Below are 18306 nucleotides of genomic sequence, written 5' to 3' on the forward strand. Positions count from 1 at the left end.
TCTATTATTATATTATTATTATTATTATTATTATTATTTATATTTGTTTGTGTTTATTGATTATTTTTTCATTTCTTGATATCTAACAAAGGAATAATAGAATGAACCAAAAATAACCAAAACGATTCCAATTGCATTTGTAAACGAAATTTCATTACCCCAAACCCAAACGGCAAGGATAGTTTGTAGACATGATTTTAAAGTTGCCGAGATGGAATTGGTAAGTGGACTGGTATGTTTAATTTGCATAAAGACTGCGATACTGATCAAGTATCCCATGGCACCTGCAATCGTCATCATCAACCAAAATTGACCTGTATAAATAATTGGTTCCATCCAAATCGTTTGAAATTCTCCAGATACAATACTTAGAGGTAAAATTAATACTATTGATATCGCTGTATTATAAATTGATAATTTCCTAAAACAAAAAATTAAAATAAAAAAAGTTAACATTTTTGATCCACATATTCATTCATTCATTCATTGTTGTTTTAATTTGAATTTATAGTTTACCATTCATTTTGATCACAAGCAGGTAAAACTCTCTTTACATAGATTGAATAGAGAGCAACAAATAAACTTGAAAGTACACCAAATGTAACACCCAACCATGAAAAGTTAACTTCTCCCATGACACCCAGTACAAAACCAAAAAATACAACTATACATGCCATGGAAGCTTTAAATGAAGTCTTTGTCTTTAAGATTAAATATGTCAATAATAATGAGAAACAAATAGCTAATGATCTTGCAATCTAAAAGAAAAAGAAAAAAAAAATGGTTAAATATAGGATCCTTGAAGAATTATCTTTTTTTTTTTTTTCCATTACTTGATAAAAAGAAACTTCAACATATTCCAAACAAAGATTATTTAAAGTAATCATTCCAGTTAAAATACCAGTAAGAGGTAATACTTGATAGGCAATATGAGTTTTAAATTCAAAGGCAGGCAGGAATGAGAGTGCAGAAAAACTAGGAGAAATCGTACACATGACCCAAATTAAAAGAAAAGATACTACTTGTTGATACCATGTAATGAAAATGGGGTAATTGAAATCCATATTCTTCATCAACAATTTGTTTGAAAATACCAATGATATAGATATAAAGAAATAAAAAAATATTACCATTGCTATTTTAATCCTATAAATTAAAAAAAATAAAAGAAAAATAATAAATTTAAATAATTAAATAATAATAAAAGTTGTTTGGTCTCTCGACTTACATTTGATCAGAATGACGTTGTGAATCTTCTAGTGAGGGTATATGTATACTATTAATTATATTTTGTGGTGTATGTAAAGATGATTGCGATCTTTCAAAATGAGTTAACAATGTATCTTGTGATGTTGATGTATTATCATTATCATTATGATTGTCATCATTGTTATCGGCACCCATTAATGTATTATCATTGTCATTGTCATTGTATTTATATTCTTGATTTCCATTATCTATTACTTCAATACCCATCTGATCTAGAGTATTATCAACTTCTCCCCCTCCTCCTCCTCCTCCTCCTCCTCCACCACTAATATAGTCATTATTATTTCCACTACTATTTGATCTATCATTTCTTCTACTACTCGTAGTACTCATGATGACGATTATATATATCTATTATTATATTTATATTATTATTGATGTAGTTGATGGATGATGTTAACTGTATACAGATAAATAATAAAACAAATAATAATTGGTTCACTAATATATTGGGACCCAACTGACACACAAGTGGGGGTATGATGAGTCAGATTAAAGCTAATAATAAATAAATTCAAGAACACACCCACTACTTTTAATAAATAAACAAATGAAGGAGGAGTATATATATAAATATATAAATATATTTCACTTTACTCGTCTTATCTTTTGCCTTTTTTTATCGCAATGTAAAACGACGACGTTCAGTGTTTGTTTTGATTGTTCATCTATCTATCCAATCTATCTATATCTCTCTATATATGGTGATATTCAATATTACTCGATAATTAAAAGTTTATATGACTATTATAATAGCTCTTATCTCAATCACATGTGATATTGAAATTGGTGAATAATGGTGATTGATTGCTCATAGATAGACAATAAAAGTGTGATGAGAGAGAGGCAATTATTTGATGAATTTTCACTTGCTCTCAAAACAACTTTTGCTTTTTTTCAATTTTCTTTTTTCAAAAAAAAAGAGGTATGCTGTGCCGACAGTCGACCACCAACACCCTTCAAATCTGTGACGAGTACATTTAGTACCTTTGTTATATTTGTTTGGTATGATTAACATCACACACTTTCTTCCATCTATCTTCTCTATCCATCATTAATGAGCATACCACCAACAGCAGTAGTCTAACATTCATGTAATCTATTACTACCTTACTATTATATACTATTAGTTCCGAAATGCAGATCTTCGTTAAAACACTCACAGGTAAGACCATTACCTTAGAGGTAGAGGGTTCCGACACTATCGAAAACGTCAAGGCTAAGATCCAAGACAAGGAAGGTATCCCACCTGACCAACAACGTCTTATCTTTGCCGGTAAGCAACTCGAAGACGGTCGTACCCTCTCCGACTACAACATCCAAAAGGAGTCTACTCTCCATCTCGTCCTCCGTCTCCGTGGTGGTGGTGGTAAGAAGAAGAAGAAGAAAAACTATGCCACCCCAAAGGTCATCAAGAGAAAGCCAAAGAAAGTTAAGTTGGCCGTCCTCAAGTACTACAAGTTTGACGAAAACGGTAAGATCCGTCGTACTCTCCGTGAATGCACCAACTGTGGTGCTGGTGTCTTCATGGCCCAACACGCCAACCCAGCTCGTCAATACTGCGGTAAATGTCACACCACTCTCGTCAAGGTTGAAAAGACCAACTAAAGTCCTCCCACGTAGCTCCCCCCCATATCAGAAACTCATTACTCTCATTTTGTTCAAATGAAGAGAGGAATGCACTTCTAATAAACAAAAACCAACAATAATCCTAAAAAACAAAAATCTATGTCTTTATTCATTTATTTATTTATTATTACTCTATCTATCATTATTATTATTATTATTATTTGTTTTTGTGATTAATCTCATCGGTTTGTATGAAAGATTGCTTGATAGCAACCAACCCCCAACCCTCCCTTTTTTTGGTTGTAGTAAGTACTATGATCACGGCGATCATGATGATTGGGAATACCCAACTCTAATGATCCTGTCATCCCATCCCCATCATCCACGATGCTTTGGGGAAATTTATTTGGAAAGATGATGGGGGATTGAATCTTGACTGCCAGAAGTTTGGAATCCATGGATTTATCCAACTCTTGAAGGTGATTATTTTTGTTGGCTAGCCATGAGACCATTGATCAGTGTTTGAGAGACTGAATCTCTCCAACTTTGGGATGTTGGAGCTTGTGTCAGAGTTGTATTAATGATGATTCCCACCAACACTGATTAATGGGTAATGTGGTGTTGGTGGGAATCATCATCGGGTACTACTCAAACCACGCATGATCATTTGGGAAATCGTAACCTTACTGACTAGCCAAAAAGGTAGGGTTGGAAAACTTGAAAAGATCATGATTAGTAGTCGAAATCGATCGGCTCAAAAATGTTATGATGATGAATGATGAATCGGCAAGAAAACCGATTGACAAATTTATCTTTGAAAAGTAGAATATCTATTATCATCTATCTTTGCCCCAACCCGAAAGGTTACGGGCATGAATCGACACCACTAAAAAGTCAACCATTCGTCTTAATTTGGATTTGTTCGTGTGATTTTGATTGACACGATGACCATCATCAAGTCAAAACGATGAACTCTCTGTTACAACTATAGCCAAAGACTCTCTTTTTGAAGGGCTCATTGTTCGCGCCCAAATAAGATGGGGCTTCTCTCTCTCTTAACTTTCTAGAGTAATGTTTGTTGTTACTCTGCCTTATTAAGGAATCGTTTGATTGCAACGTTGCAGCTTCAGCTTTGCAGCATCCCACCAAGTGGTGCGATAATCATTGAACAAAAAGAAAGTGTGGAATGATGCAAATATCATCATTCGGTCGTCTCGTTTGGTAAGCAAGTATATTATCTTGATGTGCATGACGACGCTTCAAGAAAAGGTACCTTTGCCACTTCACTTTTTGTTCGTTTTTTTTTTTTTGGCCGTTTGTTTAAAGGATGATCGGTCGTCGATCTTTGGTTTGAAGGGTTTTGAAGCATCGTTCAAGGAACAATAAAAGAATGAGGATCTCTCGAGGCTCTTGGTCAAATATGGTCATGAATGCCTTTGCCCCTTTGGTATTTGAATAGATACAACCAAAGGCTAGAGGATCCTCTTTTTGTTTGAAAAGTATGGCTTTGGTTAGATAGCTCTACCCGTCATTGACACTTTTTGGGTTGTATGTGGATGATTGATTCAATCATTCCAGTGTTTTGTTCAAAGGCTAGAGTCGGAGGAAAGAGATTAGATTAGAAGGAGGTAATCTAGACGAGATAGCCTATACTCTAATTTGAGACATGATGAGGGAGGGGCATGGTCAGATTGGGTCCTATCGGGTCAAATATTTAGTGTACAGGTACCTGTCGTATATGGCTCGAGCTGTTTGTCTTGGTCAAACATTCATGGCATGAGTCAAATTCCCTTTTGTGGTAAAAATCGAATAAGGAGCTCCTCCTCTCGAGGCTTTGCCCCCTCTTGAAAAAGTCGTATCTTTGTCAGTGTCTCTCTCACGTACTCTTTGTGAAATATCTCAGACATGACGGGATCATCAAGTAGGAAGAGAAAGAGAAAGAGTCTTATACAACGGTTATCTGTTGGAATAATAACCCTAACCCTTATTCGACCGCAACCGTGGCTAGTAAGTGAAATAAGGGAAGGTTACTCCCTGTTTTTTGACTTTATCCAATGAATGGTGTTATGGTTGAACATGCAAATTAGTGAAAGTGATGCAGTTGTGTATAGATCATATGAGGCGACCGAGGGAGGGATCAATAAAAAGTTTATTGAATCAGATAATAGAAAAGCAAGGTACAAAAACCAAACCAAAACGAATCTTGTAAAAGAAAACAAAACTAGAATTCAAGATAACGAGTTCTTAGACAACAGCCCCTATTACCATTCTAGATCTTTGCACCGAACAGAGGTCAAAATGACAAAAAGAATTTGACAAAAATGAGGGGGGGTGTAGACGCTTTGTTGACTTGTCTAAAACCCGCAAAAACCATTGATGATCAGCAAATTCGTTTGGAAATCTTGCAAATCCTAATCTAGCATTACGCGAGCTACCCCTTAAGATTTGTGTTGTGTACTCATTTGTAAAAATATCAATCAAAAATGCAATTAAAAGGGCGAGCCCCCTTTAGCTCAAATCTCAAAGCAATCATGACTCCATAAATGAGTTATCGTGGGTATAGCTTTGCCAAAACACGTGCTTTCCTCATTGTTAACTCTTGCTGTTCAGAAATCCCTCCAAAACATCAGCTTTGCAGACGGAACAAAATAAAAATTCATTGCTCGTGCAACAGCATCACGGAATTGATTAGAGCCAAAAGTATAAGTATAAATTGGTAGTGACTCGTTTGAAATCAATTTGTTAATTGTTTAATCCAAAACATAACATAATAATTCCAACAACTATATATTTATAACTTTTTTTTTTGGATTCAAATAGATAATCATATTATTATCTATCTCTTCTCTTCTCTTCTCTTCTCTATCTATCTATATATTTATAAATAATTATTAATTAATAATAATATATATATATTTTTTTGACATGATGAAATTCTTTTTTGTAATTTTGTTGTTAATCGCTATTGTCCAAGGCCAAGGAGGGTTGAACCTTGTTGATCAAACCCATACCGTCGTCGGACCATTCGAACTCCTTGACAATCAAGTCCTTAGCTTGACCAGATCTACGCTTGATCTTTCCCAGGCCACCTCTATTGTCATTGGCCAAAATGTCGTCTTTGCTCTCACCGATTCCAATACTATAAAGTCCAACTCTGGAGTCGTTCTCTTAACCCCAACTACCATCTCTTCTTCCCCATCTATTGCTGGTAATTCTGCCACTTTAACTTTGAAGAAGTAAATATAACCTAAATTAAAACATAATTATAATTAACTAATTCTTTTTTTTTTTTTGTACTTCTCTCTCTTTCTCATAGTATTAAATTATCAATTAGTTCATCATCAATATTAACTGATACCAAATTAGATCTTTGTCATGGAACAAGTGAATTTGTTGCCAATATTGCTCCAGTCCACTTTGTCTATACCACTTCATTGAATAGTAACGATGCTGTCTTTGAAGGTGGTCTCGTCACCATTGTAAAGGATACTACTGCCTCTAAAAAGTGGTCTGGTATCTACTTGAATACTACCACTCCAAACCATCCAACCGTCCAAATTACCTCCAAGATTGCCAATAATGACAAATTCTATACCAATCTTCCAGTGTCTATTCCATCGGCTGCTACCACTCTTTTAGGTTACCAAGGTTGTCGTTTTACTTTTGCTTCCAAGTTTATCGGTTCTGGTTCGTTGACTTTTACCAATGGTTGTTCAGCCTCGTTCTACAACCTCAATATGCAAGGTGGTTCAGTCAACTACAACGCTGCCAACATGGATCTCTCTGGTGGAGGCAATACTGTCACCAACACTATCATTAATATCAATAGTTATTCCACCGTTGTCATTTATCAACAAAGACCATGGGCTCTTCCATGGAGTAGTCCAATTGGTAGTCTCCAATTGGACGACACTGCTCAAGTCAACTTTGTCGACCCAAGCACCACCTCGCTCTACCTCCAATACAACAACAACCTTGCCGGCAGAGCCCCCAACGTCCAATTCTCCCTCATTGTCTCCAATGGCGGTATCAACTGCAATGGAATGTACCGTTCACGTAACAAGACTGTCGTTCCAGGCCAACAACTCCGTGTCTTGGTCTTCCCCAACGACGTCAGCGCTGCCTACCAAACCCAATACGATGCCATCAGTCTTTGCACTCCAGAGTCCTTCTCTGCTCGTCTCTTTTACAAGGCCACTACCTACCCAGAAGCTGTCAAATGGGATACCTGTGAAATCGGTCAAGTCAAGTGCAGACTTGGAGGTTGTGCTCCAGTAGGAACTTGCCCAGAGAGTTGTGCACCAGGTATGCTCCCACCCCCAGGCAACACCAATGCTCTTGCCAACTGTTGGGATGGTTCATGTGCCTTTGGTGCTGAATTGTGTCCTCCATTCCCAGCCTGTCCCACAACTCTCCCAGTTCGTTGTGATGGCTACTGTGCCCCACTAGGATCGACCTGTGATGCCTGTGCCTTCCCATGTCCATCTGGATGTCGTGCCTCTGCCACCGACGTCTGTCTTCCCTACAATGGATGTCCATCCAACCAAATCCAATGTCCAAACAACTTTGCTTGTGTCTCTGACGAGAGCCAATGCGCTGCCCATGGCACCTCCACCCTTCCATTCTCACGTCGTGTCATCCCATCGTACACTGACATTTACACCAACCACAACTCACCAGTCGTTGTCTGGAGAGATGACCCATACAGCACCAACAACACCATCTCTGGTATCTATGCCAGCTTCCCACCCGGAACTGCACTTGGTCAAGCTGTATTCCTCACTGTCCGTTCCGTCCCCGATTCTATCGCCATCACTGCCGGTGGTCTAGCCGTGTCATCCACCTTCAACTACTACAAGAGTTTGTTGACCGCTCCCATCCAATTTGTCTTTGGTGTCGGTTCTGCCAACCTCGCACTATACGACTCGCCAACCTTTGTCGTTCCAGTATCCATCTTTTTTGCCGCTCCAGCCCTCCCATCGACCGACTATTGTGTCGCCATTATCAACGCCTCTAATCAATGGGAATGCATCTCAACTCCACTCGTCTCGCACAAGAGTGGTTCCTATATTGAAGCCAAATTCACAGTTCTTCCAACTGCTTTTGCTTTAATTAAAACTATCTAGACTAAAAAACTAAAAGTATTAATCATATAACTAGAATAATAATAATAATAATAATCCAAAGACAAGAATAACCAACTAACGAATCAACCAATCAACAAAACCAATTCGATCGATCATCATCATTTTTTTAACAAAAACAAACCATATGGTTTATATATATACAAACATTTACTAGACACACGAATAGAATAGAAATAAATATAGAATTAAAATATAATAATTAGAATAACATGATTTTTTTTGTTTTTTTTTGGTTCTTTCAGGATACATACTTATTTCTTTATATTATTATACAATGGAGTAAAATCATGTAATACTTCAATATCTTTTGTATCTGGAAAAGTTTCTAATAGTACAACTCCATGATCTTGTAGATTATTCAAATCTTCTATATAACCAAACCAAAAAATAGCCAAACCCGGACCATATCTATTCTTGTATCCAATGATTTGATCTTTTGTATTCTTGTAATTATGGTCATCACAAAATGATGCTTTACTCTCTATCCAATTTACAATATATCCTTTATATGCTAAATAAAAGGATTAATTAATTAAATCATATACAAATTTGAAAACATACAAAAAGGAATATCTAATTTAATATCAGGTGTTTTTGGATAACCACTCTTTCTTAATTGATCTTCATTTTGATATGGTATATTTAATTTAAATAATTTCTCTTGTAATAATAATTCATATTCTGATCCAGTTGATCTAGATATAGATTAAAAGAAAATATTAATATATACTAATATTTAAAAGAATGATTATTATAATTTATATTTATGATTTATAACATACGATCTAATATAATTAATTAAAGGTGAACAATTGTCATCATTGTAAATAGTTTGTTGAATATTTAATCTTAATCTTTCATTCTCTATCCATTCAGGATGTTTAAATAGTTTCTTTACAATTGCATCCTTGTCTTTTTTGTCTGCCAATAATTTTGATAATGGACTTTCTTCAACAGGACTGGGTGGCACAACATTACCAGCAACAATACTATAATCATTCTTACTATTATCATTCTTATTATTATTATTATTATTATTATTATTATTATTATTATTATTATTATTATTATTATTATTATTATTATTATTATTATTATTATTATTATTATTATTATTATTATTATCGTTCTTATTATTATTATTTCCAGTTCCACCACCACCACTCTTTGTATTATTCGTATTTGTATTTGTATTTGTATTAGTATTTGGTGAATATAATGCTTTTATATCGGTATCCAATATATAGGCAAGTAATTGTCTTCCAACAATAGTTGATGAAACACCTATTTCACTTGATATATTGATCAATGATTTACCCTTTAAATATCTACAGCAGTAATGTTAATATAAACACATTCATAAATCATGTGATTGTTGTCAAAGGTTATAACATACGATTGATAATGTACACGAAGATTTGGTAGTTTCCTGTGACATAGATTTCTATACTCTTTCATTCTCTTTTGAGAGTATATACTTATAAATGTTGAATAAGAGTATCTACAAACAATAGATATTTGTGTTAATAAACATGTTCAATAAAAGGAAGAGGAGGAGAGTTCATATATATATTATGATTCAAACATACTGTTGAAATTGAAACTTTAAAGATGGAATATCATCCTTGTCATTTAGATTATCATATATACATTTAAAATCTTCTCTTTTCATCGCCATCTTATTGTTGTATTAAATCAATAACCTTTCCTTTCTTCTTCCTCTTATTATCAATCCGAGTACACAAACAAAAAGTAGATTAATAATAATAAATGAAAGTGAAAGTTCATCAAAGACTCAACTAAAAAAAGATTATTATTCATTTCTTTTGTTGTTAATACAAATCTACTACTAAAAGAGATAATAGATAGATATTAGAAAGAGGAAGAGATGGCAGAAAGAGAATCACTTAATAGTCAATTAGAACATTTACAAGCTAGATATGTTGGTACTGGTCATTCTGATATTTCAAAATAGTATGTATCTCTAGCTATATATATTCATTCGTATCATAATACATACTAATCTATCATCTTTGACTATTCATAGTGAATGGTTAACAAATCAACATCGTGATAGTATTTCATCATATGTTGGACATGCACCTTTACTCAGTCTGTTTGCAGTGGTAGAGAATGAATCAATTGGAAAGGTTAGATATAATCTATTGGAAAAGATGATTCAACCATGTGGTCCATCTCCTGCTCACAAGGATAAGAAAGATATTGTTATGAGAGGTTAAAACAACATAACAACAATTAGTAATAATAATACAACATCTCAAGAGAAACAACTAAAAACAAAAAGAAAAGGAAGATAGTGCATCAAACCTTTTGAATGAATATAATATAAATTAACAACATATTACGCATAATCAAATATTACAACAACATGTTTTTGTAAATTATTATTATTATTATATTATTAATTATTATCGATATTATATTTATTATTAGGTATCACAATCAATTAAGATGTAAACTAAGGGTGGGTAGTTATTGTTGGTTTGTTTGTTTGTTTTGGTTGGTTGGAAAGAATATTCTGTTAGTATATTATTTTCTCTATAGAGAGTTGGTTATTATTCTTATTTTGATTGTTTTGTTTGTTTGTTGAGGGAATGGATAGAGTGGAATTCCTTCTTATTTTCTAAATTCTGGTAAACTCTTTCCCATTGCTTCGGCGAAATTAGAATCAACAAATGAAGTAGTGAGAGTTGATGGAGTGACTGCTTGAGCGACAGCTGATTGGAAAACGGCTGTTGCTGCTGGTGTCACGCTCGACGAGACAGCATCAGCAACAGGTTGAACAGCGGATAAAAGTACGCTGGATGCGACATGGTTGGTAGCACTTTGAACCATTTGTGGTGAAGCGACAGAAGTAACAACTGCTGCTGCTGGTGCAATAGTAGTGGCAGCGGTAGTAGTAGCACCACCACTAGTGACTAGAGCATCGGCAGCACGACGTAACCACCAACCACGTAGTTTCCAAACACCAACAACACCAATGATAATGAGACCAAAGGCAACTAGACCAATGGTTGCATTCTTGGTTCTACTGTCATTAAAGAGAACCAAAAGTGATTGAGCTTGTGGGTTGTGTGGGTCAGTCTCCAAAATCTCATCAAGTGTCTCTAATCCTTGACGATTCATTCCCAAACGATAATATGCATATGCAATCGAATATTTATATAAATAACTATTATTATCTATTTCTTTTAATTCTACACAGAGAAATGGTATAGTATATTATTAGTATTAAGTATATAATAAATACAACTTGTGTGGTTGTATATACACATATATATATACATACTTTGAAGGAAATATAAACCTCTCTTTACTTCATATTTTGATGGTGAATGAATCAAGTTGTTTGCAAATGTGTAGATTTGATCCTAATTATTATATTATAAATGTAGATGTGAGTTAGAATGATGATAGATTATATAACATAGAATGCGTGTATGTATAAATATACTACATACTCTTGGTAATTTTAAAATCTTTTCATCTTCATTCTCCTTTGAAGAGTCAGATTCGCTACCATCATCATAGTCGAGTTTAAAGTACTTTAATTCCTCTCTTAACAATTCTTGTGGAATCTCTGTTGGAATGACAAGTTTACCTATATAATTACAAATTAGAGAGAGAGAGAAAGAGAGAGAGAGAGAATGGGTTAGAGAGACAAAGAGAAAGAGAAAGAGATGACTGCTGCTTGTTTCATACCAGTTCTATAGAAATTCAAGATAACTTCAAAGACACGACCATTTCTATCAAAAAAGTATTCACCCTTCTTATCGGCCTTTCTCATATGCTTGTTGTTGGGACTAAAGTATTGACCGAGTAATGTATTTGGGTATTTGCATAGAGTACTTGGTCTAACTTCATACTTTACTCCACCAACATTGAGTACAACTGTATCATCGTCCATTCCTGCTACTGCATTTTGATCGGGATGTGAATCATATGATTCAATATCAACTGGTGTTTGTGACATTATATATCTCTATCTCTATTTATCTATTTATCTATTTATCTATCTATCTATTATTTATGTTGTCTGTTTAATCTATTATTATTATAATAGGTTGGTTGGGATGGTGATAGCTGTCCAAGTATTGTTGTTTAAACTACCGATACAAATATAATACAATAATGATATATAATATAAATACAATTGCAGTAAGCCTACCTATCTCTTTATATCTCTAAATGTAGGTCGTTGTTCTCTTATAGAGACAGAAAAGGGTTAGTTTGCAAGTTGGACGTTGGGGAGTTTTTTGAATTTTCAAAAAATTTGGCGCCTCTCAAAGAGCAGTCTGTATCCCAATTTGAACGAATTCGTTAGAGTTTAGATAGAGTTATAGTTATATATATCTCTATATAATATACAACAAATGGATAATCAATTGAATTTTATTAAAATATTGTGGGGTAGTTATTATTTCTTAACATTGATAATATTCATAAATTCTTTTACTTAATTCTATTCCAAGTTTTTTTTTTTGATTTCCATATCTAATTTCACTCAACATTGCATTTCTTTTACTTGTTATTTCATCTTCTACATCTTCTCCATCGCTGTCATCTTTCTTTTTCTTTTTTTTTTGTTGTTGTTGTTGTTTTACTTTTTTGACTTTGGTTTTGATTTTGTTGAATAGTTCTATAAGCAAATAAAAGATGAGTTGGAGTTGGATAGATAGATGTAATTGCATAGGCCTTTTCACCGGAACACCCAACAATTTGCATTAATTGAAGTGCAAAGAATTCCTTTAATTTAAATGTTTTACTCTTTTGACTTTGTTTGTTGAATTGTTCTAAATCACATCCACCATTACTCCAATCACCTTTAAATAAATATTGTTTAAGTATTGTTATTTGGTCTGGTGATGATATTGGTGGTTTAGTTGTTGTTGTTGTTGTTGTTGTAGATTTACTGTTGACCAACTTTTCCTTTAAAAATAAAGTAATATGATGTAAAAGAGAAATAGATTCATCTATATCTTTTGTATCGATAACCATGATATCACTATTAATGTGTGTTGATACCATAGCTGCCATTAATTTATCGGGTGATAGGTTATAATTGACTGATCCCCATTGATGATATGATCCACCACCACCACCAGGTTTAAAATATTTACCACTTCCATTATTATTATTCGTTACTGGTGCAGTATTTGGAGTTAATTGTCCCTCAACGAGATAATATATATTACGACAGCCACATTTTCTTAATCTAAACTTTTGTTCTTTGTATCGACCGTCAATAATAGAGCTACTAAGGTCATCAACACGTTTTCTTTCAATGACAAAATCCAACATCCATCTTTTTGCATTCTTTCCACCTTTTTCAACAGCCATCCATACAACATCACCAACTTCCAATTTACTAGTCTCTGCATTGATTCCATGAACACTTGTTAACCGATTAACAATATAATCACGATCCGTTTTACTTTTAACTTCTCTATTATCAACTATACATATTATATCTTGAAATTCTGGTAATTTAATTCCTGACGATAAAGATGAAGATGAAGCAGAAGAAGAAGAAGTAGAACTCTTATTATTATTATTCTGTACATTATTATTATTATTATGATTAGTATTATTCTGTATATTATTATTTTGATGATGATTATTATTATTAATATTATTCTGTATATTATTATTTTCTTTGTCATTGTCGTCATCATCATCAAAATCCCAATCTAAATTATTAATATCCATGACACCGGTATCGTAATTATTATTATTATTATTATTATTATTATTATTATTATTATTATTGAAACAATCAGCATCATCATCACCATTATTAATATTATTATTATTATTGGTGTAACTTTGATGATTTGATGAAAAGGGTGAAAAGGGGATTGGTGATTTATCATCATAAATGGTTGAGGATGTTTTAGGTGAGGGTTTATAAGGTGAATCATATCTATCATCATTATTATTATATCCAATTAAAGGTGACCTATATTTCTTGGATTTAGTTGATGATGTTCTTTTTGGTGAACCTGATTTCGATGTTGTTGGTGAAGGTGGTGGTGAATTGTAAATAATTGGTGAGTTGTTGTTGTTGTTTGTAAATGGTGAATATGATGATGATGATGATGATGATCTGAATGGTGATCTCAATGGTGATTGTGAAGGCTGTTGTTGAAATGGTGATTTAATAGTTGATTTAACAGCAGATAATATTGATTTGGATGATCGATATTTAAAGAATAAAGGTGATTTTAATGATTTTAATGCACTATTATTATTCTTTTTCTTTTGATTTGGTGTTGGAGTTATTAAATCAATAATTGATTGACTATGTGATTGTTGTTGTTTTAATGGAGTTGTAATTTTCTTATTATTATTATTATTATTATTATTAATAATATTCTTTTTTAAATTGGAATCTAGTATTCTTTGACGATCTATTTTCTTTTTTGATGATGATGATGGAGGAGGAGTAGTCATCATTGATGTTGATGGTGATGACAATGGATCAAATGGTAATGGTGTTCCTTTTATATTTACATTATTTCCATTTACATTTCCATTTTTAATCAATTGATTGATTTGATGAATGAATGGATACGGTGTTTCTGGAACCGACATTCTAATAGGTTCATCAAAGTTGAATGAAAATGATATATTATTTAAATCTACTCCATTGTCACCTTGATTGTTATTATTATTATTACTGCTACTACTGTCATTATTATTACCAACAGTATCACTAGCTGATTGTGTACCACTACTACTACTATTATTAATACTACTATCATCACCAAAATCAAATGAAAAGTCTATACTACCATTATTATTATTATTATTATTATTAATATTATTATGGGTTGGTGTTAATGATGGTGATTTACGGACCATCAAATCTGGTGATCTATATTGTTGTTGTTGTTGTTGTTGATGTTGATGTCTAGTCGGTTTAATAGGAGTTATCATGATTGGTTCTTCTTCAACATGTTCCAATTCATTGTTTGATTTCTTCTTCTTTTTCTTTTTTGTTGGAGGTATTTGAGTTTGTCCAATATTATTATCATTATCATTGTCATTGCCATCACCTTCCTTTCTTTTCTTTTTTAAAGAGGTTGATGATGATGATGATGATTGAGTTGATGTAGAAGTAGGAGAAGGGGATGACGATGATACAACTTGATTAATCCTCAATATTTGTCTTAGAGGAGTATTTGGACCTTGAGGATACATTGGATGACGAGTAGGTTGTGATTGAATGAATCTTTCAATCATCTTACTGATCGATGGACCAACACCATTGAGTATCTCACACTCCCTAGCTGAAAAGATTGGTATTGGATATGCAGTAAGTGATGTTATCGCTTTCTTGAATGCAGGTATCTTGTTGATATCACCTTGTGATCGTAAATGTTGGACATGTTGGCTGAGATGATCTACAATATGTTGATTTACACTTGTCATTGTATGTATCTTCCAATATTGCTATAGCAATACAATATCATGATCTATCTATCTGTCTATCTATGATTATATGAATACCCAATACTCTTGAGGTAATCAATGAAAAACAAACAAGTTGGTTGTGATCTTCACACAAAAAAACTATAGTTCTATTTTGAAAAATGGAGGGAAATATAAAGATTAATCAATTTCACCTATATCTCAAGATTTATTATATATTATATATTATTTGTTGGGTTTGTTTGTTTATCATAATTGATGATCAATCCTTGTTAATTGATTGTTTATCAATTGGACATATTTTGTTGATTTTTAACCAATTGTCTATGCACTATAATAATAATAAATAAATAAATAATCATTGTATATTAATATTCCAATTCCAGTTATTTGATTATAGTTTAACTTACTTCAGTATGAAAGTAATGAGTACAAGGTAAAGATTTTACATTTTGACCAATTTCCATTTCACACAAACAAATACAACAAGTATCGATTTTCGAACCAGTTTTAATCTTGTGAGTTGGCAGTTGTTTGATTTCAGTGGCTTGTGCACCTTTGTTGTTTACATTTTCATCTAGTTGTAGTAATAATTCATAATCGTTGGATGTGAAATCACGGTTCATTAAATTTAAATGATGTGGATCGATTTGTTGAGACCCATTCCCAACAAAATGTTGGAATCCAAATTGTTGCGCATTTGCTCCCGTACCTCCTCTACCTCCTCTTCCACCTCTTGATCCTCTACCACCTCCTCTACCACCTCTACCACCTCTTTGTGTTGTTTGTTGTTGTTGTAATTGTGGATTATGAAATTCATAAAGATTTCTAAGAGCTTGTTGTTGTTGTTGTTGGAGTTGATGGTGTTGTTGATGAAGTTGTTGTTGCATTTGGTGATGGTGTTGTTGTTGTTGGTGTTGTTGTAATTGTGTTTGTTGTTCCATTCGATGTAATTGCATTGCCAATTCATGATCTGCTTGTTCTTGGAATCTTCGTACATGCTCTAAATCAGAGTCACTATTACTTCTTGCGTTATTGTGGTTGTTGGTACGTGTCGACGATGTGCTATGTACAATATTGGAATGTGAACGTACAGGTGAAAATTGTGCAGATTGTAATTCAAGTGCCAACAATTCATCTCTATCCATTGGATCTTCGGGCTCGTTGATGGTAGTGCTAGCAGTAGGTCTGCGATGTACCAATTGTGGAGGTGATGAAGGATCCCTACCATGATTAAATATTATTGGTGGTTGTATAATTTCAGCAGCTGTAAATCTTTGAGTTGTTCTTCCAACTCTTGGTTGTCTATTATTTGTTGTTGTAGTTGTTGTAGTTGTTGAAGTTGTGGTTGTAGTTGTTGCTGGTTTTATCTTTTTGTTGTTGTTGTTGATTTGGATTTACTATTATTATTTTGATTATTATTATTATTATTAATAATTGGTGAAGGTATATCAATGGATTCAGGTTGTCTTTTTTGAATATTATTGTGAATGTTATTTACAAATGATTTTTTAATGTTAAACATATCCAAATCATCACCATCTTCATCATTATCATCAGAATCATCCAAGTCTATTGCATTTGGTGATCCATTTGATGATGATCCATGATTATTATTATTTTGATTATTTTGATTATTTTCATTACGACCAAAAAAACCATATGTAAGTGTAGATCTTTTCTTTTTCTCTTCCTCATAGTCATTATAGAGATCTAAATATTTACCCATGTCAACTTGATCATTTTCTTCTTCTTCCTCTGGTTGATTCTTCTTTTTGTCTTGTTTCTTTTCTTTTTGACCATTACTTGTTGTTGATGTCGATGTTGAAGTAGTTGATGTTGGTGTTGTTGATTTATTTTTTGACGTCCAACTTGTTGATGAAGTTGAAGATGAAGATGGCCTTGGCTTGATTGTTGGAAGGAATATCTTTAGAGGACTTTTATTCCTCCTTGGAGACAAAGGAGGGGTATCTACAAGACTATCAATTGAACTATTGATTGAATCATCGTTACTTGGAGGACTACCAACACTACTTGTACTACTACTACAACTTGCATCCAAATCAATAAATTTTCTTTTGTTATTATTATTATTATTATTTTGATTATTACTTTGATTATTACTAGTAGTTGAAGATGTTGAAGTTGTAGAGGTTGAAGATGATGTCAATGTACCTAAACTTGACATTCTATTATTATTATTGTTGTTGTTGTTGTTGTTTGAATAAGGAACGACAAAGCCTGCCCTCTTTTTCCTTTCTGGTGTGACGTTTGTTCTAATTCTATATTGTTGTTTCTCTTCTTCGTCGTCTTGTTCCTTTTCCGATGGAAAGTTATGATTGTACGAATCGGGAATATCCATTGAAGCAGAGTCGGTCGATGAGTTATCGTCCTCTTCTGTATCTGACATTTCTCTATGACTACTCTTTCTTGTCTATTATAATAGAATTCTATTCAGAGAGATATGAATAACACAGCACGACTACTACTATTACTACAGGATTATATAAGTATAATGAACGTTTAGGCGTGTTGTTAAATGAATATGTGTTTGTTGTCAACAACACTACATTACATACCTGTCAAAGAGTAGGAGTGTACACTCTCTCAAAGATCTCAATCAACAATGAATGAATATCTATCTATCTATCTATCTATCTATCTATCTATCTATATCTATCTATCTAATTATATATGTATTATGTTGAAATCATAATAATAATAATAATAATAATAATGATTATTAAAATTTGATAAAGTGCAATTTAAACTGCTGCAGCTTCGTTTTGATTCTTTTTTGTTTGAATCGAGTTGGGCAAAACTTAATTATTTAATTAATTCATTATTTAAATAATTGTTTATTTAT

At 33.0% G+C, this 18306-nt stretch overlaps 8 protein-coding genes across 8 annotated transcripts; 3 read left to right on the top strand and 5 right to left on the bottom strand.

Moving 5' to 3' along the window:
- Nucleotides 1-60: 60 nt before the first annotated feature.
- On the bottom strand, nt 61-1602 carry DFA_00416 (GDP-fucose transporter; the record flags this gene model as incomplete). The annotated part of the gene is made up of 4 exons (XM_004358348.1): nt 61-421; nt 517-758; nt 1095-1146; nt 1229-1602. The coding sequence occupies 4 exons, from the start codon at nt 1600-1602 to the stop codon at nt 61-63; spliced, it is 1029 nt and encodes a 342-aa protein (XP_004358405.1).
- A 217-nt stretch (nt 1603-1819) lies between these two features.
- ubqD (ubiquitin) lies at nt 1820-2877 on the top strand (the record flags this gene model as incomplete). The annotated part of the gene is made up of 2 exons (XM_004358349.1): nt 1820-1830; nt 2400-2877. The coding sequence occupies 2 exons, from the start codon at nt 1820-1822 to the stop codon at nt 2875-2877; spliced, it is 489 nt and encodes a 162-aa protein (XP_004358406.1).
- A 2037-nt stretch (nt 2878-4914) lies between these two features.
- DFA_00418 (uncharacterized protein) lies at nt 4915-7964 on the top strand (the record flags this gene model as incomplete). The annotated part of the gene is made up of 3 exons (XM_004358350.1): nt 4915-5015; nt 5901-6074; nt 6173-7964. The coding sequence occupies 3 exons, from the start codon at nt 4915-4917 to the stop codon at nt 7962-7964; spliced, it is 2067 nt and encodes a 688-aa protein (XP_004358407.1).
- A 272-nt stretch (nt 7965-8236) lies between these two features.
- DFA_00419 (uncharacterized protein) lies at nt 8237-9663 on the bottom strand (the record flags this gene model as incomplete). The annotated part of the gene is made up of 5 exons (XM_004358351.1): nt 8237-8496; nt 8547-8680; nt 8768-9313; nt 9382-9486; nt 9575-9663. 5 exons carry the CDS (start codon nt 9661-9663, stop codon nt 8237-8239), a joined length of 1134 nt encoding a protein of 377 aa, XP_004358408.1.
- A 210-nt stretch (nt 9664-9873) lies between these two features.
- On the top strand, nt 9874-10456 carry sf3b5 (splicing factor 3B subunit 5; the record flags this gene model as incomplete). Its single annotated transcript, XM_004358352.1, has 3 exons — nt 9874-9959; nt 10033-10220; nt 10440-10456. 3 exons carry the CDS (start codon nt 9874-9876, stop codon nt 10454-10456), a joined length of 291 nt encoding a protein of 96 aa, XP_004358409.1.
- A 166-nt stretch (nt 10457-10622) lies between these two features.
- DFA_00421 (uncharacterized protein) lies at nt 10623-11979 on the bottom strand (the record flags this gene model as incomplete). Its single annotated transcript, XM_004358353.1, has 4 exons — nt 10623-11188; nt 11296-11377; nt 11468-11607; nt 11709-11979. The coding sequence occupies 4 exons, from the start codon at nt 11977-11979 to the stop codon at nt 10623-10625; spliced, it is 1059 nt and encodes a 352-aa protein (XP_004358410.1).
- A 67-nt stretch (nt 11980-12046) lies between these two features.
- mus81 (crossover junction endonuclease) lies at nt 12047-15440 on the bottom strand (the record flags this gene model as incomplete). Its single annotated transcript, XM_004358354.1, has 3 exons — nt 12047-12051; nt 12611-12935; nt 13032-15440. 3 exons carry the CDS (start codon nt 15438-15440, stop codon nt 12047-12049), a joined length of 2739 nt encoding a protein of 912 aa, XP_004358411.1.
- A 262-nt stretch (nt 15441-15702) lies between these two features.
- Nucleotides 15703-17850, bottom strand: DFA_00423 (uncharacterized protein; the record flags this gene model as incomplete). Its single annotated transcript, XM_004358355.1, has 3 exons — nt 15703-15771; nt 15851-16800; nt 16842-17850. 3 exons carry the CDS (start codon nt 17848-17850, stop codon nt 15703-15705), a joined length of 2028 nt encoding a protein of 675 aa, XP_004358412.1.
- Nucleotides 17851-18306: the final 456 nt, after the last annotated feature.

This window comes from Cavenderia fasciculata (assembly GCF_000203815.1).
Source record: "Cavenderia fasciculata unplaced genomic scaffold Scf_Dfasci-F-a-25c12.r2-5, whole genome shotgun sequence".
NCBI lineage: Eukaryota > Evosea > Eumycetozoa > Acytosteliales > Cavenderiaceae > Cavenderia > Cavenderia fasciculata.